This window comes from Megascapheus bottae, chromosome 17, assembly GCF_031878675.1.
Source record: "Megascapheus bottae isolate mThoBot1 chromosome 17, mThoBot2.hap1, whole genome shotgun sequence".
NCBI classification, from domain to species: Eukaryota; Metazoa; Chordata; class Mammalia; order Rodentia; family Geomyidae; genus Megascapheus; species Megascapheus bottae.
In genome coordinates, this window is record NC_143525.1 from 11,009,180 (window position 1) to 11,034,395 (window position 25,216).

At 48.5% G+C, this 25,216-nt stretch overlaps 1 protein-coding gene across 1 annotated transcript; it reads right to left on the minus strand.

Annotated features, from left to right (window-relative positions):
- Positions 1–935: 935 nt before the first annotated feature.
- On the minus strand, positions 936–17,932 carry Pfas (phosphoribosylformylglycinamidine synthase). Its single transcript, XM_090349597.1, has 29 exons — positions 17,897–17,932; positions 16,882–16,939; positions 15,537–15,718; positions 15,316–15,451; positions 13,818–13,923; positions 12,879–13,068; positions 12,664–12,769; positions 11,939–12,079; positions 11,699–11,823; positions 11,419–11,547; positions 10,294–10,425; positions 10,035–10,163; positions 8,763–8,836; positions 8,480–8,636; positions 7,889–7,950; positions 7,606–7,767; positions 7,258–7,383; positions 7,001–7,132; positions 6,290–6,520; positions 5,987–6,167; positions 5,814–5,897; positions 5,474–5,629; positions 5,180–5,299; positions 4,765–4,910; positions 4,432–4,639; positions 4,211–4,302; positions 4,014–4,128; positions 2,126–2,449; positions 936–2,005 (listed from the first exon to the last, which is right to left on the minus strand). The coding sequence occupies exons 3-29, from the start codon at positions 15,676–15,678 to the stop codon at positions 1,695–1,697; spliced, it is 4,017 nt and encodes a 1,338-aa protein (XP_090205723.1). The 5' UTR covers positions 15,679–15,718; positions 16,882–16,939; positions 17,897–17,932; the 3' UTR covers positions 936–1,694.
- Between the last annotated feature and the right edge of the window lie 7,284 nt (positions 17,933–25,216).

Genomic DNA, 25,216 nt, shown 5'->3' on the forward strand with positions numbered 1-25,216 from the left:
CATCTGCCTGCTGCCTCCCTGCCACCTCTGTCCACTTCCTATAATCAGGCACAGACTAAAAATGACTAATATATGCTCAGTTTCAGGTACACAAAACTTCCAGGCAAGCCAAACCAGGTGCCGGTGGCTAATGTCTGTAATCCTAGATACTTAGGAGGCTGAGACTGAGGACTGGGACTCAGTCATCAGAGGCACAAAAGTCCATCAGACTCTTGTTTTATTGTTTCATTTTGTTGTTGTTGAACTCTGGGCCTGAGCACTGTCCTTGACCTCTTCAACCCAAGGTTAATGCTCTACAACTTGAGCCACCGCACCACTTTTGGTTTTCTAGTAGTTAATTGGAGATAAGAGTCTCATTGGCTTTTGTGCCCAGGGTGACTTTGAACTGAGATTCTCAGATCTCAGTTACTTGAGTAGCTAGGATTGTAGGTGTGAGCCACCAGCGCCCAGCCATTAGACTCTTACCTCCTACAATCGGACGCATTATCCATCATTTTTTTCTTTTACCAGCCCCCCACCCCCACCCCCATACCTTCAGGGATGTGAGCTTATAGACTTCATTTTCAGAAAAAATTCTTTAATCAAGATGTCCCAACTTGTTTAGAAGGTCAAAATGACTACACTTGAACAATGTAGCAGGCCTGAGGAAGTGACCTCTGTCATATCTTTGTGAGCCAAGGAAACAAGAAGCGATGGAGGACAGCTGCCAGCAAGAGCAGCTGCTTCCCGGAAGTGTGACCTCACAGCGATAGGAAGCAGCTGCCCCTTAGAAATTCAGTGAGCAACCTGAAGCAGTTTAATTACCCACAAGCCTTCCTTTGGTTAGAGAGAGGGGAGAGGGGCTATCAAGTACTTCACGAAATTTACGTGAGATCTCATAATACATATTAAAGGTCCAACCCCGGCTTGGCTCCATGGTGCTATGTAGACCTTATTATTTTAAATTCAGGCGCGTTGCTGCTTGGTACTATAGCTATCCTAGAAATATGAACAAACTAAAGAAGATAGGACAAACACATTTCAGGAATACGGGCTTCAGAGGCAGGCACCAAGGCTATCCCCAAGACACAGCCCCAAATCCCGTCACAAGAAAATCCTGCAAGCAATTTCCTCATATCCACTACCATAAACTTTGCTGTTCCCAGAAGGGCAGATCTGTATATGCACACCCTAATGCCCAATGAGAAAAGGGGGACATAATGTGAGGTGTGGCAAAAGCCTGTAGACTGAGGCAGGAAGACTGAGAATACCAGGGCAGCCTGGCTTAGAGAGTAAGATCCTATCTCAAACCAAAAAAAAAAAAAAAAAAAAAAAGGAAAAGAAGAGGAGAAGAACAGGGACCTAAAACATCCCTAAAAGCCCAAATGAGAGATATGAGGCACACTGCACTACTTTCTGGGAAGTGAAGTGAGACCAGCAAAATCTCCTCTAACTTTTGTCTTATTAGCTTTTTCTTATAAGCTACAGGCTGTCTCCTGGGGCTGGAAGGAGGCAAACCATGTTAGGACACAAAAAGAACAGCTCCAGCTGTGCAAATTGCTAGCAGATACAGACCAACAGATATTTTGGGCTTTTTGGTCCTTGTGTGTCCAGGAGGCAATCATGTGGGAGGCAATCGCTTCTGAAGGGGATTTGGGGGGGAGGGATGGAGAAGGGCAGCAGACACTTGGAGGGCAGGGTCACCTCCAGCCTGCTCAGCAGTGCTCCTCCAGGGCCCAGTTCCAGGCATTGATGAAAAGCTGGAGCCAGGGGGAAGTGGTGAGGCTGTTGAATGGAGGGGGGCGCCATGCCCACTGCCAAGGCCTCACAGCCCTCTCAGGGTGTGGCATGAGCGCCAGGTGGCGGCCGTCACGGGAACAGACACCAGCCACGCCCCCTGGCGAGCCATTGGGGTTCAGTGGGTACTGTTCTGTGGGGTTCCCATCATCATCTGCCCAGTGGAGGGGAGCCAAGCCTTTGGCCTCCATCCGGGCTTGAAGTTCCAGAGAAGAGAATGCCATGTAACCTGGGAGGAAAGAAGGAAGGTGAAAGCGGAGTTCCTTCAGTGGCCCCCCCCCCCCCCCCCGCCTGGCCACAACCTTGAGAAACCCCCTCCAGCCCCCAGCTCCATCTTACAGAGTCTTACCTTCACCATGGGCACTCCACACAGGCAGCACGGCCCCCTCCATCCCTCGCAGCATCAGGGCTGGCCCCCGCCCCACACGCACACTGGCCCATCGGGACTCAAAACGCCCAGACAGATTATGGCGAAGCAGTAAGCCAGGCTGGGCAGGCCAGGAGTCATGGTTCCCTTCGGGGGCCTCTTCATCAAGGTCACCTCCAACCCAGCCCAGCAGAGCCAACAGTTGACAGCCATTGCACACGCCAAGGCTGAAGGTGTCAGGACGCTTCCGGAAGCGCCACAGCTCAGCCCTGGCCCGAAGATTAAAGGTCACAGCAGCTGCCCACCCTAGGAGAAACACGGAGGCTGAGATGAGAGGTAGGAAGCATGAGGATAGGGGCAACGAAGAAGGAAGGGGTCCAGTGCTCTTCCATCCCTGCAGGCCTTCCCACTTTGTGGACTCTGGCAAAGCTCAAAAGAAGAAATGGTCTTATGTGCTTTAGTTACTAATTTTTTTTTTTTTCTTGCCAGTCTTGGGCTTGAGCTTAGGGCCTGAGCACTGTCCTTGGACTTTCTCAAGGCTAGAGCTCTACCACTTGAGCCTCAGCACCACTTCTGGCTTTTTTCTATTTATGTGGTACCAAGGAACTGAACCCGGGTCTTCATGCATGCTAGGCAAGCACTCTACCACTCTACCACTAGGCCAAACTCCCAGCCCCTTTAGTTACCAATATTATCTTTTTATTTTTTCTTCTGGTGATCCTAATTTGAACTCAGGATCTTGCCCTTGCCAGGAAGCTGCTCTATCACTTGACTTATGTCCCTAGCCCTTTTGGCCCAAGCCAGCCTTGACCTCCATCCTTCTATTTGCTCCATTCTGGAAGCTGGGGTTTTGGATACAACTATTGGTTGTAACTGGGAGGGGAGGGAGTCTTCCTAAACTTTTCCCATGTCGGTATCCATTGGTGATCCTACAGATCTCTTTCCCAAGTAGCTGGAATTACAGAAGTGGCAGAGTGATAGCCTTGAGCAAAAAGTGTCCAAGGACAATGCCCAGGCCCTTTATTCAAGCCCCAGGACTGGCAAAACAAACAAACAACAACCAACAACAACATAGGCCAGGAGTTTGGCCCAGCGATAAGAGTGCTTGCCTAGGGGTCGGGAGTTTGGCCTAGTGGTAGAGTGCTTGCCTAGCATGCATAAAGACCCGGGTTCAATTCCTTGGTACCATATACAGAGAAAAGGCCAGAAGTGGCTCACGTGGTAGAGCTCTAGCCTTGAGAAAGTCCAAGGATAGTAGTGCTCAGGCCCTGAGTTCAAGTCTGTGACTGGCAAAAAAAATAAAAATAATTAAATAAAAATAAGATTTGGCCTGGAAATGCATGTAAGCTTAGTGGCAGAGTGCTTACCTAGCATGCATAAGACCCTGGGTTCAATCTCTAACACCAGGTAGGGAAAACACAAAAACAAAAAACGGATAATCCACTACATTTTGACTTGTCTCAAAAACACTAAAGATCTGGCCTTAGCTGGGCATGGTAGTGATACCTGTAATTTTAGCACTCATGAGACTAAGGTAGGAAGGTTCAGTGTTTAAGACTGGTCTGGGCTACAATGTAACACCTTGCCTCAAAAATCCCAAGATCTGAGCATGCACAGTCACATTCCCCCCAAGACTATCTGCTCTAGCTGGACAGCAGCTGCCCCTTTAAATAGGACATGTACTCTCGAGGTTGGCACAGCTCCACCCAGCCACTCACCTCAGCTTTCTGCTGGTATCTGGCCTTGAGCCAGATTGTTCACTCTCTCCGGCTTTGTGGAGGTCACAGGCCAATCCCTACCCTTCTTGTGGAAAGGGCCAGGGCACTTCCTCAGCTCTATGCAGAGGATCTGCAGTGGTCCCCACACTGACCTTTGGCAGAGCCCAGGACGTCTGCATAGCTGAAGCCGCCCACAAAGGCCACACCAGTGAATGCGTCCAGTCCAATGGCCCCACAGCAGAGGTCCTGCATGGTCACATCCCATACCTAGCAGGACAGAGAAATCAGAAGAACCACAGCCCAAGGCTGGTGTGGCAAGGCTCCCAGGCCTGCCAGCCACCTTGCTCACCTCAAACCCAGCCAAATGGAAGGCATCGGCCATCTCCCGGTCTCCATTACTGCCCTCTTCTCTCAAGATGGCAACTCGGGGAGTGGGACCACCTGGAAGAAGTGTCTTTGGACCTGAAGTTTACCTCCCCACCACAAATACCCACACAACTTCTCCAGGGCTGACTCAGGCAGCCAGGCTTCTCACTCCATGCTCCAAGCCCAGGCAAGCCAATCCCTTACCTGGCTCCCTAGGCACAGAGGCCGTGGGGAAGGTGGGAGGCAGGCAGTAGCTAGGCCCTGTGCGCTCCCTTAAGCCCTGCTCCTCCTCTGCAACACAGTGTGGCTCTGCCTGCAGCCGGTCCAGCTGGAAACTCGTCTCCTCCCAGAGGGCTCGCAGCTGCCCAACAGGCTCCTCCATAACTAGAGCCCCATTCAGTGATACCCGGACCTGGGGAGGGGAAAATCATCGATTAAGGCTAGAAGAAAGAACCTTCCCTCCATGGCAGGCTCTGTGGCCCGAGGCTTCCTCAGTCCACCTCCCCATAGGCACCACTCTCTCCCTGGCTTCCTCACCATGGCGTGAGGCCCAGGCTCGCCCGTGTAGCCCAGCTCCAAGCAGTGCAGGCCGGCACTCCAGTACCGCTGCAGCACTCCAGCCACGTCTGCCTCCTGCACCTCCAGCACTAGGCCAGGCTCCTCAGCAAACAGCGCTGGCAGCACTGAGGGAGCAAAGCGGGTGAGTCAAGGTGACAGGGTACTGCCAGGACTCAGAGGACTGGGAAGATAGGACTACAAGTTGTGCCAAGGATTGTGAGAGGCCCGAGAGGGCTGTAGTCAGAAACCGAGAGTGCCATTGGATTCAGAGGTCAGGAGGCATAACAGATAGGGAACTCAGAAAACAAGCCCAAAGACACTCCATTCTTTAGTAGCTGGAGTCTGCAGGGTGGGGAAGGCAGTTAAGGCCTAAGAGAGACCCTCAGTTTCTCACCATCAATCCCTGGGGCAGGCACATCCACCTCTATCCCACAATTCCCAGCAAAGGCCATCTCTAGAAGGCAGGTGATGAGGCCTCCATCGCTGACATCATGACCTGAGCAGAGGCTGCGGTCTGGAGGAAGGAGGTAACACGCTCAGGAACTCTGGGCCGAGCGTGACAGGTCCTCCCACGACTAGAGAGCTGTGAGAAGGGGTGAGCAGGCAGGCATACACAGAACCAGGGGCAGGGCCCGAATCGCTCTACCTCCATACTAGCTCTATCACCCCTATACCCAGGCTCCCTCACCTTTCAGCAAGCCCTGGGTGATGTTGAAGGCCAGCACCAGGTTCTCAGGATAGTCCAGATCAGGAGGATGGTCTCCAAGCTGGGAGAAGCACTGGGCCAGAGCTGTGCCCCCGAGGCGGTGCTGCCCGGGGCTCAGAGGCACGTACAGCAGATGGCCTGGGAAGAAGGCACGGGATAAAGGGAGAGGAAGGTCAGCTCGGGAAGATCCGTCCTTAAAGCATTCACAGCCTTGCCCAATGCCTCAGATTGCTAGTGCCAGAAAGTGACAGGCTAGGGCCAAGAAGATGGAGCCTAGGAGTCACAAGGAAGATGCCATGCAGGGAGGGGGATGAATCCATACCTCTCCTCCCAGGATGCTTGAGGTCAGGGGTCACAGTGGCTGTGATGTCTGGACAGACAGCATAGGCTGAGATGACCAGCGACCCTGCAGAAAAACAAGGAATAAGATAGAATGGAACACCAGATGAGCCCCACAACCCTCTCCTTTCCTTCTTGGGAGGCCCTGAGCCTCACCAGGAGCCTGCACGGTCTCAGTCCCAACCCGGGCAGCCATGCTGAGGGAGTCCTTGCCACCATCCACGGCCACACCCAGGGCTGCCATCACTGCCACCATAGCCTCGCAGGCATCAGCCAGAGCTGCACCCTCGCCCGGGAGCTTGGCTGCCCACATCCAGTTCCCACTGCATTTCACATCCTGGGAACAGTGATGCTGGCATTAGAGAAGAGAGCTTGGGGAGCTTAAGAGCTTAAAAAACAAAGGACAGAGAGGAGAATAAGCCACTGATGTTAAATAGCCAAAGCTACAGGGGGACTCACGCGGAGATCGGTGACTAGAGCAAACACCAGATTAGTGAGGGCCTCTGCCACAGCCAGCCGGGCAGCAACCTTGGGGTCCAGCAGGCTCTTCACTGGCTGCTCTCCCAGGGCAGTAGCAGCCCCTACAAGCTCCTGGTGACTCAGTGCCACAACAGCCACATCAGCCAAAGGAGTCTGGAGGGGCCCTACACACTGCTGCTGGGCTACGAGGCCACCCACAGAGCGGTCAACCTGTGGACCCAGGGGCAAATGGAAGAGGGTTAAAGGGACAGGGAGATGACATGGGGTGGTAGGAGACCTGGCTCCCCAATATGCAGGATAGAGCACACAGAAGGTGAACAACAAGGAGACCAGGCCATGAGGGAGGCTTCTCCTCTTTCCCCCACCCGTTTCAGCACTTGAACTCAGGGCCTGAGCTCTGTCCTTGGATTTTCTCAGGCTAGAGCTCTACCACTGTGCCATAGCACCATTTCCGGCTTTTTCCTATGTATGTGGCACTGAAGAATGGAACCCGGGTCTTCGTGCATGCTAGGCAAGCACTCTACCACTAGATCTAACTCGTGGCCCCAAGGGAGGCTATTTTGTCCAAGTCATATACCTCCCCACCCCCTGCCTGGGGCCCCCTACCAGAGTCTCTGAGCGTGGGAAGCCAGGAAGGATATGAGAAGAAAGATGTAGGGGCTGAGGGGTCTGGGTAGGGTGTGGGAGGACCTTGTTGGTGAGGTAGCGCTTGCTGGCCACAGCAGGCAGCCTTAGAACCCTCTCAAGAGCCTGGTACACACTCAGCCCTGGTGGCAAGGATAGAGGCTGTAGCACAGGAGGGTTCCTCTTGAGAAAGAATTCCTGCGATAGAAAAAAACAACGGGGATGTCTGAGCATGCAGGTATGATAAAGCACCTGTCTAGAAGGGGGGCCTTGGAAGGACACAGATCATAGAGGGAACACACCCAGGTCCCTATTCCACATACCTTCTGAGGCATCTTGCCCAGCACCCACTCAAGTTCCAAGTCCACAGGGGTTGGGGGAGGCCTTGGAGGGACATCTCCCCGGCCATTTCTTCCCAAAGGACACTCTCGATCATCCACCAGCACTATCTATGGACCAGAAGGAATGAGATTATGAATATAGCAGGGAAATCACCCAGAGGTCAGGACAGACATGTTCCCTCCGCCCTTTATTTGGCTTCTTCTGCAGAATCCAACCTTCTCTTTGCTGCCTACATCTCCATCCTCTTCTCTCCCTCCCTTGAACAATCTCCCTCCAGCCCATGTACCCAGACAAGTTAAACCTGCCTACAGGGTTTGCTCCCGACATACCCTCTTGTCTCCGGTGATAGTCCCCACAAAGCAGGCAGGGCAGCGCTCCCGGGCACTGACATGACTCAGAAAGTCCCGGTGGCAGGATCTCAGCAAAAGTGCATTTGATTCCTGGTACTCAGCCCCCCAGATTTCCAGGGCATTCAGGGTTGGGTCGCCCAGCTGCATAGACCCACAGGAAGGAAGGGGAAAGGTCAGTGGGCACTGCCATGCTTCCCATTGAGACTGGGAATGGAAGGAAGATAGGGAGGCCAGGTGCTGGGGGAGGTAGGATGATATCTACCTGGAAGCAGCTGGTGTAAATGACAGCTCCCTCAGGGTCACTCAGTTCCTTCAGAACATTGCCTAGGGAGAGGATTGCAAGGAGAGGTGGTAGTGACCCAGTCAGTCAGCCCCATGGAAACAAAGGACCAGTCTCTGATCTCCACTGTCCCATGACAACTGGCTCTCTACCCAATCTTGTCCAAAATGTGTGTTGGGAGGGAGGGGGAAGGAACACCAGGTGCCAGTGGCTCATGCCTATTAGTCCTAGCTACTCAGGATGCTGAGATTTGAGAGGATGGTGGTTCAAAGCCAGCATAAGCAAGAAGTCTGTGAGATTCTTATCTCCAATTAATCAACAAAAAGCCAGTAGTGGAGGTGTAGTTCAAGTCTTGAGTGGAAGAGAAAAGAAAAAAAAAGCTAAGGATAGCACCCAGGCCCTGAGTTCAAGCTCTAGTATCAACATGTAGACAGCACATGCACACACCACACACACACACACACACACCCACACACACACACACACACACACACACGTGAAGAAGCTGATGCAGAGCTGGGCGAAGGCTGCCTAAACAAAAGCTGTCAGAGGACAGGCAGGCCCTTTGCTCACCGTTGCCCCCAGCGCCTTGGTCATGGAGGCTGCAGATGGGGTTTCCCCTGGGAGCCTCCACACAAGCCCGGATCACACGGTTCATCTTCTGTTCCATCTCCGGGTCTCCTCGCTGCACAGCTCCAAAGTCCAGGTCACTGGCGTTGTCTCCCTGTACCTGAGGGAAGGAACATAAAGCATAACTCAGCTCATGGAGGACAGGGGAAAAAAGCCACTCACTATCCACCCATCCACTGGCAGCTGTGACAGCACAGAATCTGTGTCCTTAGCTATTTGTACTCACCTGCACAGACGAAGCAGCTCCTCCCCCAACTCCAATCCTGTAGACAGGACCCCCAACCTTCACAACCTCCATGCCTACAAGGAAGGAGTGAGGAATCAGATTCTAAGGGGACAGCAATACGGAGACATTAAAGTAAGTGAGGACAAGGAAGGCGATGTGAGGGGAACAAGATCACAGCACTTGACTGAACAGAGGAGAGCCAACTATCTAGAGAAGAAAATGTGCCCACAAGTACACAAATACAACTATTCTTTGGGAAGATGCTTCAAAAAATGTATTCTGGGCCGGGAGTGTGGCCTAGTGGTAGAGTGTTTGCCTAGCATACACGAAGACCCAGGCTTGATACCTCAGTATCACATACATAGAAAAGGCTGGAAAGGGTGCTGTGGCTTAAGTGGTAGAGCGCTAGCCTTGAGAAAGCCCAAAGACAGTGCTCAGGCCCTGAGTTCAAGCCCCAGGACTGGCAAAAAAAAAAAAAAAAAAAAAAAGAGAGTGAGAATTTAGTTGTAGCCAATAGTTCACATCTCTAATCCTAGTTGATCAGGAGGCTATGATGTGAGGATCCCAGTTCAAGCCAACCCAGGCATGAAAGTTTGAGACTCTGATCTCCAATTAAACACCAAAAAGAAGCTAAAAAAGTAGTTGTGACTCAAATGGTAGAGTGCTAGACTTGAGCAAAAAGAAGCTCGGGGACAACACCTAGGCCCTGAGTTCAAGCTCCAGAACAGGCACGTGCATGCACGCAACCACACACACAGTCAAAACGGTATCAGAGGACCTAGGGATGTAACTCAATGGCAGATATTGTCCTTAGTATGTGTGAGGTCCTGGGTTTAATCATAAAAAGAAAAATAAAAGCATCACAAACCTGCAAGTAAAAATTAAAATTACAAAAGTATCTGAGAAGACATACAAGTAAATCTTTGCAACCTTGGATTAGGCAATGCTTTCTTATTAACACACACACTGCAAACAGAAAAAGAAAAAGAAGGGACCAGAAGTCTGGCCTAGTAGAAGAGTGCTTGCCTAGCATGCACAAAGACCCAGTTTGCTTTCTTGGTACTACATACACAGAAAAGTGGTACATAGAAGTGGTGCTGTGGCTTAAGTGGCAAAGTGCTGGCCTTGGGGAAAAAGCCTAAGGACAGTGCTCAGGCCTTGAGTTCAAGCTCTCAAGCCCCAGGACTGGCAAAAAAAAAAAAATATCCTCACATGGCAGCTACCCTACACTAGGAAACTGGCTAGACACAAAGGAAGATGGCAGGCTCTCACCAGGCTCTGGGGGCTCCTTGCTCACATGCTCATCTTCCATAGATCCAATGCCACCACTAAACATGATGGGCTTGATCCACTCACGCCGTTGACCATTTGGGAGCTGGAGTCCAAAGGACCGAGCGAAGCCTGGAGAGTAGACATCATGAGGTGGGGGGAAGGGATTAAGCCCCAGCTCAGTGTCCAGTCCTGGACCACACTGCCCCCAAGTCCCTCTAGGATTGGTGTCTAATAGTCTCCCATACCCCCCAAGGCTTACCAGCGAGCACTGGTTCCCCAAACTTGTTGCCATAGTCTGAAGCCCCATTACTGGCCTCAATGGCAACTTCCAGGGGCCGGGCAAAGTTCCCTGGGTACTGGAAGCTTGGATCTTCCCAGGGAAGACTGTAGCCTGAGAGGGAAGAAAAAAGCTAAATAGACTGTAAAGATGCAAGACAAAGGATGCATTGGCAGGGAAAAGAGTAAGCTACCCAGACTACCTGCTGGGAGGGAGGTGGAAAGCCTGCTGAGTATGGGTTTGCTCTTCACCTCCCCCATCAGCCTTTCTTCCTCTCAGCACCAGACTTCTTCATGGGATAGAGGATGAAACTCAGGGTTTTGCACATGCTAAACAAGAACTCTTTAATCACTGAGCTACATCCCCGGTCCCAGACCAGACTTCTTCAAGTTTAAGAAACTAAATTTCTGCTGAAAGCATAGTCTAGTGGTAGAGTGTTTGCCTAGCATGTACAGTGTCCTGGATTTGATTCTTTGGTACCACATTCACAGAAAAAAGCTGGAAGTGGTGCTGTGGTTCAAGTGGTAGAGCACTAGCCTTGAGAAAAACTCAAAGACAGTGCCTAGGCCCTGAGTTCAAGCTCCAGGACTGGATGAAAAAAAAAAAAAAAAGAGAGAAAAGAAAAGAAATGAAACTAAATTTCTGGCAAAAATGTTGATGACAGACCCACCCAATATCACATTTCCTGAGTGAATGGTAGCTTCCTTTTTCCTTCTTTCTTTTTTGCTGGCGCTGGTGCTTGAACTCAGGGCCTGGGTGCTGTCTCTGAGCATCTTTATGTTCAAGGCTAACACTCTAGCACTTTTGAGCCACAGGACCACTTGCAGCTTTTTCTGAGTAGTTTATTAGAGACAAGAATCTCACAGACTTTTTCTGCCCTGGCTGGCTTTGAACCACATCGCTTAAAACTCAGCCTCCTAAGTAGCTAGGATTACAAGTGTGAGCAACCAGTGCCCTGCTGAATGGTAGTTTCTAAAGAAAAATTGTGGTTCTGCAAAGCCAGTTCTAAGTAAAGGCACCCAGATGACACTGTCCTATAAGAGAGAAGTCTGGTGCCTGCCAAGACAAAGGATCTGGAAAGAAAGGTGAGTAGAAAGAAGATGGCACCTGGGATATGCAGGTTTCCAAAGCAATAGCCAGCAGTACCAGCCACTACGTGGGCCCCTCGGCCCGTGCACTGAACATCTCGGATGCGGCCCCCTGTGCCTGTGGTTGCACCACTGAAGGGGGCCACTCCTGCAGAGAGAAAAGGGAAGAGGTGTGGGTGTCACAGAGACCAACCCCAACCCTGACCACCACCCATGGGAATAATGACAGCTTCCCTGTTTCAGGCTTAGCCCAGAGGCCTTGACCTTCCCTTTCTTCCTAACCTCACCTAATCTCTTACCTGTGGGAAAGTTGTGTGTCTCTGCAGTGAAAACAACATGTCTCAGCCTCTGCTGTTGCCCAAAGCAGCTCGGCTGTGTAGGGTCCTCAGGCTGTAGAAATCGGACTGCCTTCCCCTGGATAGCACTGTGGACATATCCATTCTGTTCCCTGCTCTCTTCCTGATCTCTACCAAACCAACGAGGGCCTGGACCTCCTATCCCCCAGGCTCAAGGCCACCCCAGCCCAGGACACCGCCAACCTGCTGTTGTCACAGAACTTGAGGATGTTATTGGGATTTGAAGATATCTGGGTACTCATGATGGACTCAAACAGAGAGTGTGGCAGCTTTTCCCCATCCACGTACAGCTGGCCCTTGAAGAACCAGTGTCGGCTATGCTCGCTGAAGGGTGACATGGAGAGGGAAAGGTAGAAGAACATATGTCAATTCTCAGTAACATGTATTCTCAACAGAAGTTACAGCCTTACAGTTCTTTTAATTTTTTAAGTGTTTTTTCTTGTTATTTTGTGCTGGCCTTAGGACTTGAACTAACTGTCCTTTAGCTTTTTTTGCTCAAGACTAACACTACCACTTGAGCCACCTCCACTTCCAGCTTTTCTGGTGTTTAATTGGAGATAAGTCTCATCGACTTTCCTGCCCATGCTGACTTTGAACCACCATCCTCAGATCTCAGCCTCCTGAGTAGCTAGGGTTACAGGTGTCAGCCACCAGTACTGGGCCTTATTTAGTATTGATAATAGATCAAAATACATGCCAGAAATCTATCATTTAACAAGTACTCTGCTACAATGGACTACCCAAAATAAAGATCAAACCAAAGATTCAAAAGTAGATTCCTGGTTCGACAGAGGAGCCTAGGTGCTCAAACAGACTCAAGGAGGTCCCCATAGTGAGGCCAGCCAAGAAAACAAGTCCCTATGGTCTCCCCTTTGACACTCCATGTGAGTGACCCCATTCCCCCTCACCTATTGGACTGAGCCAAATCAAAGGCCTCTACAGTGCTTGGGTTCCGCTGCAGCTCCTGGAAGCGCTTGGTGTAGAAATCCAAGTCCCAGGAGTCTAGAGCCAGACCTGGAAGACAAACTCAGAGCTGGAGAAGCTGACTATAATCCTCAGGTGTCAGCATCCCTGCTGTATTATCCTGGCCTGGTAACTACCACTCCCAGGGTCCCCTGCTTACCCAGCTCCTGGTTGGCTTTCTCCAGGGCAGACCGACCCTCAGCTAGTATGTTAATGGAACTGTGAAGGGGGGCTGGGATGCTCTCAGGGGAGAAGCTCTGGATGGGAGTGGGAAAGTGCTGCTCCGTCATCCGATCATGGAGAACAACCAGAGCAATGGCTTCTATCTCAGCCGAAGGAGGGTGGGGAAACTAGCAATGAGACACACACAGAGAACAAGGAATAAAGTTGAAGAATGGAAAGGGCCCATCCTGAGCCCTTCAATCAATGCTAGCCTTCTTCATCTTTGTAGCATGTGGCTTTTTTTTGGGGGGGGGGGGGAATCATGGGACTTGAACTCAGCCTGGGCGCTGTCCCTTAGCTCTTCAGCTCAAGGTTACCATCCTACCATTGAGCCAAACCCCACTTCCCGTTTTCTAGGGGTTAAGCGGAGATAAGAGTCTCAGGTTTTTTTGTGCCCAGGCTGGCTCTGAACCTTGATCTCCAGATCTCAGCCTCCTGAGTAGCTAGGATCACAGGCATGTGCCACCACATCCAGCTTTTTTTTTTTTTTTTTTGCAGTGCTGGGTATCAAACCCAGTATCATATATATATATATATATATATATATATATATATATATATATATATATACCAGGCAAGCACTTATCAATAAGCTACATTCTTAGATCCCATGTAGCACCTTTGTTTAGGCCACACACACACAAAAAAAAAAATCTCCCTTCCAGGCATGAATGTATGCCAGAATATAAATCTAGTCAGGAAGCCCAAGCTGGACTTCTAACTCATTCACCCTTCATTTAAGCAAACAACTTTCACAACCATACAGCTCTTCCCCGCTGCGTTTCCCATTACTTCCCCAGAGTTTAGGAGCTAAACTCTTAACTCTAGTGCACGTGGGGTCCACCTGATTCTCTACCCTGACAGTCTACTGCCTCACCGAAAGCCGGTAACGCCGGGTGGTCTCCACACGTTTCACAGCGTCCAATCCAGAAGCCTGGCACACAGAAACAATGTTGGTGGATGCTGGGGTTGAAAAATTCAGCCTGAGGAGTGAAACAGATGATTAGAAGAATCTGAGTCGGTGCAGGGCTCAGGTAGAGGGGGAGGTGGATCTTGCTCCCCACTGTCCAACTCCCACTATCTTTCTATTGATCTTAAGCCTAAGACTGGTCACCAAGAAACCTGCTTTCAAAAGTCGTGATCAAGTCTAGGGCCAGAAGCTTATACCATAATCCTAACTTACTCAGGAGATTGAGAACCAGAGGATGGCAATTTGAGGCCAGCCTGAGAAGAGACGCCCCAGAAACTCCATTTTCTAACCAACAAAAAACTAGGCTGAGGGAGTGGCTGAAGTGACAGTACACCAACTAAACAAATGCAAGGCCCTTAGTTCAAACCTTGGTAACAATTAAATTGAGTTCAAACCTTGGTACCAGATTTAAAAAAAAAAAAAAAAAGCCAGGTGCCAGTGGCTCATACTGTAATCATATCTACTTAGGAGGCTGAGGTCTGGGGACTGTGGTTCAAAGCCAGCTGGGGACAAAATTGTCTATGAGACTCTTATCTCCAATTAACCCTCCAGAAAACCAGAAGTGGCCCTGCGGCTCAAGTGGTAGAGTGCTAGCCTTGAGTTGAAGAGCTCAGGGATAGGCCCAGAGTTCAAGCCCCACAACTGCCAAGGAAAAAAAAAAAAAAAAAGTCAACCAGGCACCAGTGGCTCTCCCCTGTAAACCTACCTAGTTAAGAGGCTGAGATCAATATCCCTGAGCTTAAGCCACCCAAAGTCCCCTAAAAACCTCATTCAACAACAACAAAAGTTAAGTGCTAAGTGCTAGCTACTCAGAAGGCTGAGATCTAGGTTTAAAACTAACCTGGTTTGCCCAGGCGCAGTGGCTCAGGCCTATAATCCTAGCTACCCAGGAGGCTGAGATCTGAGGATCACAGTTCAAAGCCAGCCTGCCCAGGCCCTGAGTTCAACCAATTTAAAAACAACAACAACAAAAAAAAAACAGCCTGGTCTGGAAAGCCCACAAGATTCTTGTCTACTTAGCCATCAAAAAGCAGAAAGTAGGGTTGTCATTCCAGGACAGAACAGAACACCAGTCTTGAGCAAAAGAGCTCAGGAGCAGTTCCCAGGCCCTGAGTTCAAGCCACAGTGTCAGCACAAAACAAAACAAACAAAACCTGCACCTAAAATGTATCCAAATATAAGCAGTTAATTATTTCAAGAACATGTCTAGGAACTAACTGGTTCAATCTGCAGAGGTACCTATTTAGGGGGTCCTAAACAGGAAGTAGAATGCAGCCAGAGGAAAATCCAAATCCTCCAAGGGCCATAAGGAGTAGAACAGAAGAAGAAGGAGGAGATTGTGAGTCTGAAAGGAAAGATGAGCCTTGGAACATCAAACAAGCTGTCCTGGAATGAACCCACATACCTGGGCCCAACCTCCAGCAGCAGGTCATTGGGGCCAGGACGGAGCCAGGATTTCTGAGCAACATCATCCAGTAACAGGGGGCAGCCGAACAGCCATAACAGCTTCTTCATCTCCTCAGCACTTGGGAGGGCTGTGGCTACAGGAAGACAGGGCACAAGAAAACCTGAGGAACCTCCTGGTACCAGGGAACCTCCTTAGGAATCCAATACCTGGGGCCCAACCTGTCCAGTCCACATTGTAGCACAGCTCTGTCTCCACACTCTGTAGCTCTGCAAGTTTCCCCTGAAGTCTCCGTAGAGTATGTCCAGACGCTGCTCCCTCATGGCCAGAGGGACGAACATAAAAGTGAAGGACTGGAGACATCTCTGCAGGTATATCTTTCCTGAAGTGATGAGTTAGGATCCTAAATTTAGAAAAAAAAAAATTTTAACAAGAACTTAAGTGTCAAAATTATTTCAAGTTTCTTTTCCAGGGTTATGAGATAGAGGTACTGGGTTTGTTTGTTTTCCTAGTCCTGGGCTTGAGCTCAGGGCCTGAGCACTGTCCTTGGACTTTTCTCAAGGCTAGAGCTCTACCACTTGAGCCACAGCACCACTTCCAGCTTTTCCATGTATGTGGTACTGAAGAATGGAACCCAGGTCTTCATGCATGCTAGGCAAGCACTCTACTACTAGGCCAAACTCCTGGCCCCAGGGTTTTTTTGTTTGTTTCTTTGTTTTTGTTTTTGCCAGTTCTGGGGCTTGAACTCAGGGCCTGACCACTGTCCTAGGGCTTTCTCAAGGCTAGAGCTCTACAACTTGATCCACAGCACCATTTCCAGCTATTTCTATGTATGTGGTACCAAGGATTTGAACTCCGGTCTTTGTGTATGCTATGCAAGCACTCTTACCATGGACCAACTCTGGGCCCCTGGGGTTTGAACTCAGAGCAAAGCAATTGCTAAGCAGGTACTATGCCTCTTGAGCTACTTCATCAGTGCTAATTTCAGGTTTCAAGGACAGCCTAGATATTAGTAATAAGCTAGGACAAAATAACAGGGGCATTCAGAGAAACAACGTAATCTTAATTTTTTTTTTAATTTTTTAAATTTTTTTTGCCAGTCCTCAGGACTGAACTCAGGGCCTGAGCACTGTCCTTGGGCTTTCCTCAAGGCTAGTGCTCTACCACTTGAGCCATAGCACCACTCCTGGCTTTTGTATGCATGTAGTACTGAGGAATCAAACCCAGGTCTTTGTGTATGCTAGGCAAATACTCTGCCTCTAGGCCAAACTCTCGGCCCCTTACATTTTAACTAATCTGCAAAACATGGGCTGAGTGTAGCTCACCGCCAGAGTATGTGCTTAGTATATGTGAGGCCTTGGGTTTAATTTCAGTGTATGGATCCCATCCCTACCCACAAAGTAGGTGTTGGTAATATGGGATGAGATGCACATGTACATTCCTTGGGATTCATGTAAAATCATAGGAAGATCACTACAAAGACAAAAACAAGAAACCATGTCTGTTGTCTAGAACTAGCTATTTAGCCCAAGGTACTCTAATTCATAATCTTGTCACCACACTCACCTAGAATGAATCAGCCACAGTAGTTTCTAGTCTACTCTGGAATTTGCCAGGCTCAAGTCTGAAAGACATCATTATTTTTTTTTAACCTGATATTTGCGTATTTAGCTCCTAGCTCTAGAAAGAGCTACAATTCCAAGAGAAATTCACCTTCACAGAAAAGCCTTATTTGATCAGCCTCTCCTAAGTAGCCATTACTTGACAACTCCTTAAGGGGCACTTACCACTTTGAAAGTTTTGGGTTTTACCATGTAGTCCTCACAAGAAAAACCATCTAGTGGGCTGTGTGTGCTACACGTCCATTCAATTGGCAAAGTTTAAACCATACCCACTTTATTTAAACTCCCGCTTAAGAAGCAAACAAACGGGCTGGGAGTTTGGCCTAGTGGTAGAGTGCTTGCCTAGCATGCACGAAGACCCAGGTTCGATTCCTTGGTGCCACATACTTAGAAAAAGCCAGAAGTGGTGCTGAGGCTCAAATGGTACAGCTCTAGACTTGAGAAAAATCCAAGGACAGTGCTCAGGCCCTGAGCTTAAGCCCAGGACTGGCAAAAAACAAAAAAAGAAGCAAACAAACGGAAACTTGTAGACTGGACGATTTCTACACTCCTCAGCTCTCTGCCCTCCGCTCCCACAACCCCACTTCAGGCCAGTCTTTCCTGAAATCATCTTAAGCGTTCATCTTTTACTCTCAACTGTACACATGTAAGCTCCGGGAGTGGAGGGCTGTACCCCTAACGAGCGTGGTGTAGAATGCTAAGCAGACGACCAACACACTCTCCGTAAAGTCAATCAATGGACTAGGAGAGGGAGGCGGGCTTTTCACGTGGCCGGTCATCACAGCGAGGGTCGGTGAAAGACGCTCACCGGCGGACGCACCCCACTCCCTCAGGGACGCGGACCCCCAGATGCCCTAACTCCGCCTGACCGAGGGGCTGAGACCACCCAGACGGCGCCGGGGGGGACGGGAGGAAGGAGAGAAGCGCCGGCGCTGGCAGGGGCGCGCAGCTGCACTTACCCGAGGGCGGACGGCCGCTCACGCCGATCCAAGTCCCGCCCTCGCTGACGTCATCCGCGCGCGCCGAGGGCCCTTGCCCCGCCCACTTCCTCTGGCGGCCGGTGGGTGGGCACCTGCCTGGGCTTGATGGGAGCGTCTAAAGCTGGGTCTCCCGTTTGGCTTCTGATCGGGTTTTAGGGGAGTAGAGGAGAGCGAGTGTTCTTGTAGGACGACAGAAATTATTAGATGCTAGCGAGTGACTGCGTCCGTGAAGGGATAGACTTGAGAAGGTGTCAGGTCTCTTGCGTTTTTACAGGAATATTTAGGCCTTTGGGCCTTGGATAGATGTTCCAGTAACAAGGGAGTGGGTGGGCCCTCGGGAACAGTAAATAGGGCTTGGCAGCTGAATGCCCAAGTGATGGAGGAACAGCAACCTTAAGCGCAGATGCAAGGTGGCAGTTTCTGTTATTGGGGGCTTGAACTCAGGCTTGAACATGCCTGCCTGCTTTGCGGGTTGGCTGATGTACTAACAGCCCAGGTTTTTGTTCATTGAAGACAAGGGTCTCTTATTCCCAGACTAGCTTTGAATCAAGATCTTCAGATCTCAACTTCCTGAGTAGCTAGGATGACAGATGTAAGCCATTGGCTCCTGCCTCCAAGTATTATTATTATAATTATTATCCCTTCTGTTTCGCAACACTATTGTTTAAGATTTTAAGTTATATCAACCATTCTGGATGGGGGTTCTTAGTCCCCTACTATAGACCTGTTATGCCCAAGTCTCAGGACGACCACCAAGAGACCACCGAGAGTCAGACATTCCGAAATGCAAAAGCAAGGCTTTATTCAGGCGGGCTAGCTGGGGCTTGGTCCTACACTCCCATACAGCGGGAGCCCAGGAGGAAGCCCTGAACAGCTTTTCTACAGGGCTTTTAAAGGCAAAGACTACAGATTTACATCAACACAGCAATCAGCTATTGGAGTGAGATAAGGTAGGGGTTAGGGACAGTTCAGGGCAGTGGGAGCTAAGGGAGATTCCCATGTCAGTAGAGTCCTAATTAGCTGTCTGAGGGTAGTTTTATGGTTATAGAAAACAAATGCCATCCCTTGAATTTACACGGGTTCTGGTTAATTTTAACTCAGGTCAGTTCCTGTGACTTAATGGCACCACAATTCTGTTTTTTTTTTTTAATTTATGTTCACTTTTGGGTCACTCACAGTTTACATAAACAACAAGATGGTTGCTGCTTCAGAATGGGGGTGCTTTTCAGCTCCTCAGACCAACTAGAAGATGAAGTTTGTGGCCAGAATAGATTTTTATTTTTCCTTTAGAGTGAAACAGACATGGAAAAAGGACCTCTAGAAGGTCCCTCCCCTTCAGATGCTACTCCAAAAAAGACTAGTGCTCTACCACTTGAGTCACAGCACCACTTCCAGCTTTTTCCTATGTATGTGGTACCAAGGAATTGAACCCCGGTCTTTGTGCATACTAGGCAAGCACTCTACCACTAGGCCAAACTCCTGGCCTGAGGAGAGCAAATTTTGAGGTCTAAAGTAATGCCAAGATCTTAAGATCCTTGGGGACAAAAAGAGGGGGGGGGGATCTGGGAGATAATGGATAAGAAGATGGTAAAGCCAGGTACTAGTGGCTCACACCTGTAATCCTAGTCACTCAGGAAGCTGAGATCTGAGGATTTCAGTTCAAAGCCAGCCCAGGCAGGAAAGTCCAGGAGATTTTTATCTCCAATAAACCACTAAAAAAAACCCAAAAAACTGGAAGTGACACTGTGGCTCAAAGTGGTAGAGCACTAGCCTTCAGCTGAAGAGCTCAGGGACAGTGCCCAGGCACTGAGTTCAAACCCCAGGAACAACAACATGAAGAGGATGGTAAAAGGATATCATCTGGGTTAGTTAGTAGAAGGGAGAGAGTCCTGGAAGTGAAGCCAGGATTCTAGGGGACCAATGATCTCTGAATGAATGAAGGAGAATAAGAGGAAGTTGAGAGAGAGGAGAAATTCCAAGTGACCTGATAGGTTGGTAGCAGGTGCATCTGAGCTCCAGTTCTTGAGTGAGGACAAGAAAAGCCTGGTTGTAAGGAACCTCTGACCATTTCTTTAGGCAACAGTAGTTAGAAAAGAAGTAGCTGCACAATAGTATAAAAATTAAGGGACCAGGAACATGGCCTCACGGTAGAGTGCTTGCCTAGGATGCACAAAGCCCTGGGTTCCATTCCTTGGTCCCAATACACAGAAAAAGCCGGAAGTGGTGTTGTGGCTCAAGTGGTAGAGCTCTCGCCTTGAAGAAAGAGCAAGGACAGTGCTCAGCCCTGAGTCCAAGTCCCAGGATTGGCAATAATAATAATAATAATAATAAGACATCCGGGTGCTGGTTACTCAGGCCTGTAATCCTAAATATTCAAGAGGCTGAGATCTGAGGATCACAGTTTTAAGTTAGCCTGGGCAGAAATGTCCTCAAAGGACTCTTTCTGCCAGTCCTAGGTCTTTGTGCATGCTATGTAAGCACTCTTACCACTAGGCCAAACTCCCAGCCACTCAAAGGATTCTCATTTCCAATTAACCACTCAAAAACTGGAAGTAGAGCTGTGACTCAAAGTGGTAGAGTGCTAGCCATGAACAAAAGAGCTCAGGGACAGTGCCCTGACTTCAGGCTCCTGAAGAGTCTTTTTATGTGAGTGGCTTCAACTCAGAGCCAGGAAAATGTCCCTAAGCTTTTTTTGTTCCAGGCTACCACTCTACCACATGAACCACAACTCCACTTCTAACTTTTGGAAGATAAAGATTCTTAGATCTCAGCCTCTTGAATAGCCAGGATTACAAGTGTGAGTCACCAGTGCAGAAAATGAAAGCAATGTTTTTTTTTTTGTTGTTGTTGTTTTGTTTTTGTTCTTGTTTTTTTTTTTGCCAGTCCTGGGACTTGAACTCAGGGCCTGAGCACTGTCCTTCGGCTTTCTGAAGGCTTGTGTTCTACCACTTGAGCCACAGCACTACTTCTAGCTTTTTCTATGCATGTGGTACCAAGGAATTGAGCCTGGGTCTCTGTGCATCCTGGGCAAGCACTCTACCACTAGGCCAAACTCCCAGCTGAAAGCCATTTTTAAATTGAATTCATTAGTCAGACAACTTATATTATGGTGAGGCAATATTATACTTGAAGATTAAGGTCTTCCATTTTAGGTCAGTTGGGCCTATCTTTCAGGAAAGGGCCCAAAGGAAGGTTCTTAAGTGGCACCAGTAAAGTAGTGTCCATAATGACAACTAGAAATAAAGAGGGGATCCAATTTGAAGAGAATAGTCACTTTTGGCACAAAGTTCAGATAAAGTATCCTCCTTTGAGTGACTCAAAGAAATTCTTTGGCTTTGGCTTCCCAAAGCTAAAGAGAGTTATGAATTAAATGTGGCAAGGGACATTTGTCACTCTGACCAATCTCACTCAGAGAATTATAACAACTGATGTCAGAACTTTAGGTCCAAGTGCTCTATGTTCGTGTTCTAAGAAATGCCTTTTTTCCAGAAAACCAAAATGAAAGGAAATATTTCTAAATCTTTGGGAGATTTGTCCAAAGATGGAATTAGTTGAGTTTGGGGAGAGGGATCTCTTTCCAGGTGGACCACCAAAAGTGTGAGGTCTGGGGCCGGAAGTGTGGCCTAGTGGTAGAGTGCTTGCCTAGTAGCATGAAATCCTGGTTTGGACCCCTCAGTACCACATACATAAAAAAAAGCTGGAAGTGGTACTGTGGGTCAAATGGTAAAGCTCTATTCTTGAAAAAGCCCAAGGACAGTGCTCAGGCCCTGAGATCAAGCCCCAGGACTGGCAAAAAATAATAATAATAAATTAAAAAATAAGAGTGAGGGGCCGGGAGTTTGGCCTAGCAGTAGAGTGCTTGCCTAGGCATGCACAAAGGCCCAGGTTCGATTCCTTGGTACCACATACATAGAAAAAAAAGCTGGAAGTGGTGCTGAGGCTCAAGTAGTAGAGCTCTAGCCTTGAGGAAGTCCAAGGACAGTGCTCAGGCCCTGAGCTCAAGCCCAGGACTAGCAAAAGAAAAAAGAAAAAAAAAGAAAAGAAAAATAAGTGTGAGGTCCTGTGGCTTCAGCAGTACTCATAGCCTGAAAGAATTCCCCAAGACAGAGAGTGGCAAGCAAGGAGTCAAAGGTTTATTCACTTTCCAAAGGAAGAAAGGGCAGACATAGACATAGAGACAGTGTCATCATGAGGTTAGGGTTGTGTTTATAAGCATTTAAGATATAGAAAGAAGCCAGGAGCTAGTGACTTCCATTTTTTACTAGCTGCTAATGAAGTTGAGATCTGAAGGTAATGGCTTAAAGTCAACACAAATAGACAAATTGAGAGACTATTATCTAGCCATTAAAAACTAGAAATAGAAGCATAGCTCAAGCAGTAAAATGCCACCCTTTACTGGCAAAAGCTGAGCAAGAGAATAAGGCCCTGAGTTTAAGCCCCAGGACAAGCATACCATACACTTACACACAGATACAAGAATACTGACGTTTTGTAGTTTCAGTTCAGTTAGCTGTTCCAGGAGCTGCTGGAGAGGTCAGTTAATGTTATAAAGGGTTTATCAGTTTTAACAGTCCTGACAAAACATGACACAAGTAGGGTTCTACTTAAGTTCAGACCCATTTTTGCAAAATAAAACAGCCTTCCTGCCAGACAAAATGAAGCCCCTTATAAAAATGGAGTAGGTTAGGCTAATTTGAGTTGGGGGCCTCACAATGATCTTGTTGATATTTGTGTTGAAGACAGGATGCAGGACAGAAGTTCTTCAGTTGAACTGGATGGAATGATTGAATCAAAGATGGTTTCGAACTCTGATCATCAGATCTCAGCCTCCTGAGTAGCTAGGATTACAGGCGTGAGCCACTGGTGCCTAGCAGCTATGCATTTTTGCTGGTACCCAGCCTAATACCTGATTCTTATTGTGACCAGAGTTGGTCCCACCCTCCTAGGATAAGGATCAAGCAATTACACATAATCCTCAACCTTGTCCCCAAGTTTTCCTCTACTTACGTCAAAAGTTGGTGTTAATAGTTAAATACAATCTAGGGGGTAACTGAATTCCCTTGCCTATGTTCCCTAAATGGTCACATCCAATTATATTTCTTGCTCTGTCTTGCATCATTGTCATCTCTTTGGTCAGTATATTAGGACAAGAGGCCAAGCCTAATTGGGTTGGGGACTCCTTGAGTCCTGGCTTTCTTCCTAAAACTCCAGTTTTATCCACTCCCACATCTTTAAGCTCATTGCCCTCCCCAAAGGTTAAAAAGATGATTTGCCAGGTTATCTCCACTTCTGTTTTAGCCAGTCATAAAAGTTTCCTTCATGAGCCATGGAAGTGCTTGCTCAAAGCCCTGGGTTCAATTCCTTGGTACCACATACACAGAAAAAGCTGAAGTGGCAAGTGGTGCTGTGTCTCAAGTGGTAGGGCTATGGCCTTGAGAACACTCAAGGACAATGCTCAGGCCCAGAGTTCTAGCCCCAGGCTGGTGTTACTCTCATAGTTCTGAGAAGACAAAGAACACCAGTTTGTGATTAAAACAACAAAAAACATAATGTAGTAATAATGTAGCATAAGGCAAAATGTGGTTACAACTCAGGTTTGGGGGACAAAAGGCTTGACCTAATGTTAGTAATAAGAGCTGGAACGATGGAAGAAGGGTTGCAACAGGACAAACCATGTCATTATTTCAAGTATAATGTTGATACAGAGGGCGTAATCCGTGGTTTTTCTCTCATTTTTCATGTCTCTCAGGAATAGTGGTATACACCTATAATTACTGAAAAGTTTGAGGTCAGTCCTGAGCTACATACTGAGACTTTGTTTAAAGTTAAACACACACACACACACACACACACACAACACACACACAAATGAACAAGCCAGGCATTGGTGGCCAGTGGCTCACACTTACTATTTCAGCTACACATGAAACTGAGATCTGTAGACTGTGGTTTGAAGCCAGCCTAGGGAAGCCTAATCCATGAGACTCTTATCTTCAATTAACCATAAAACACAGAGAGAGAGAGAGAGAGAGAGAGAGAGAGAGAGAGAGAGAGAGAGAGAGAGAGAGAGAGAGAGAAAGTGAGCTGAGCACTAGTGAGTGACTCATGCCTGTAATCCTAGCTACTCAGGATGCTGAAATATGAGATCCTGCCAGCCTGGGCAGGAAAAGGCCATGAAAAAAAATTTTTTTTTTTGCCAGTCCTGAGCTTGAGCTCAGGGCCTGAGCACTGTCCTTGGACTTTCTCAAGGCTAGAGCTCTACCACTTGAGCCTCAGCACCACTTCTAGCTTTTTTCTATGTATACCAAGGAATCGAACCCTGGTCTTGGTGCATGCTAGGCAAGCACTCTACCACTAGACCAAACTCCTGACCCATTTTTTTCAGATCTTTTTTGTTGTTGTTCTGCACTTCAGATGGTGATCCTCCTATCTTCTACTCCAGAGTAGTTGGGATATATAGGTGTACTATCATTCTCGGTTTGTTTTTGCTTGTGATAGGATTTTGCTTACTAGGTTGGAATGGCATTTATCCTATTTCTAGGTCTCAGGATTAGACTTGAGACAACACCTGGCCTCCCAAGTCTTCTCTGTATGAGACCCATAATCCACTGCATTCTACTTTATCTTTCCATAGGATCTATTGCTAACCTCCTGCATCTTTTGCTTATTTTTTGTCATTCCCCTTGGCCTAGAACATACACTCCAAAAGAGCAGGGGTTTCTATGCCTTGTTCACTTCCTATTCTTAGAACGTGAAGTAGTGCCTGGCACATGGTCAGATGAATCGTTTACTCCACTGCTTAATGAGCCTTGGATTAACAGGCTGATAGACTGAATTACGAAGAGCAAACCCCATTCGGGAGATAAAGAGTGACGGACGACACCAGTGGTTTTGCAAATGTAAGGTCCCAAGTTCAAACCCTAGTGTAAACCACGGAGAACAGCCGCGGAGGGCTCACGCCAGTAATCGTGGCCATTTAGGGGGCCCAGCTTTGAGAATCGCGGCTCGAAACCAGCTCGAAACACACACACACACACACACACACACACACACACACACACACACACACACACACACACACACACACACACACACACACACACACACAGATAACGCAGAATGGGAAGATGAACTGTACGAAGCTCCTGACGTTGTCCTAGGCGGTGCCGGGGAGGCGGGCAAAGCGGCCGCACACGCTCCAGCTCCACGGGGGTCCGGAAGGCGGGAAGAAGCGCCGCGCCGTGATGACGTCACGCGGCGGCGCTCCCGTCAGCCCTCGCGCTCTCCGTGGGTGGGGCT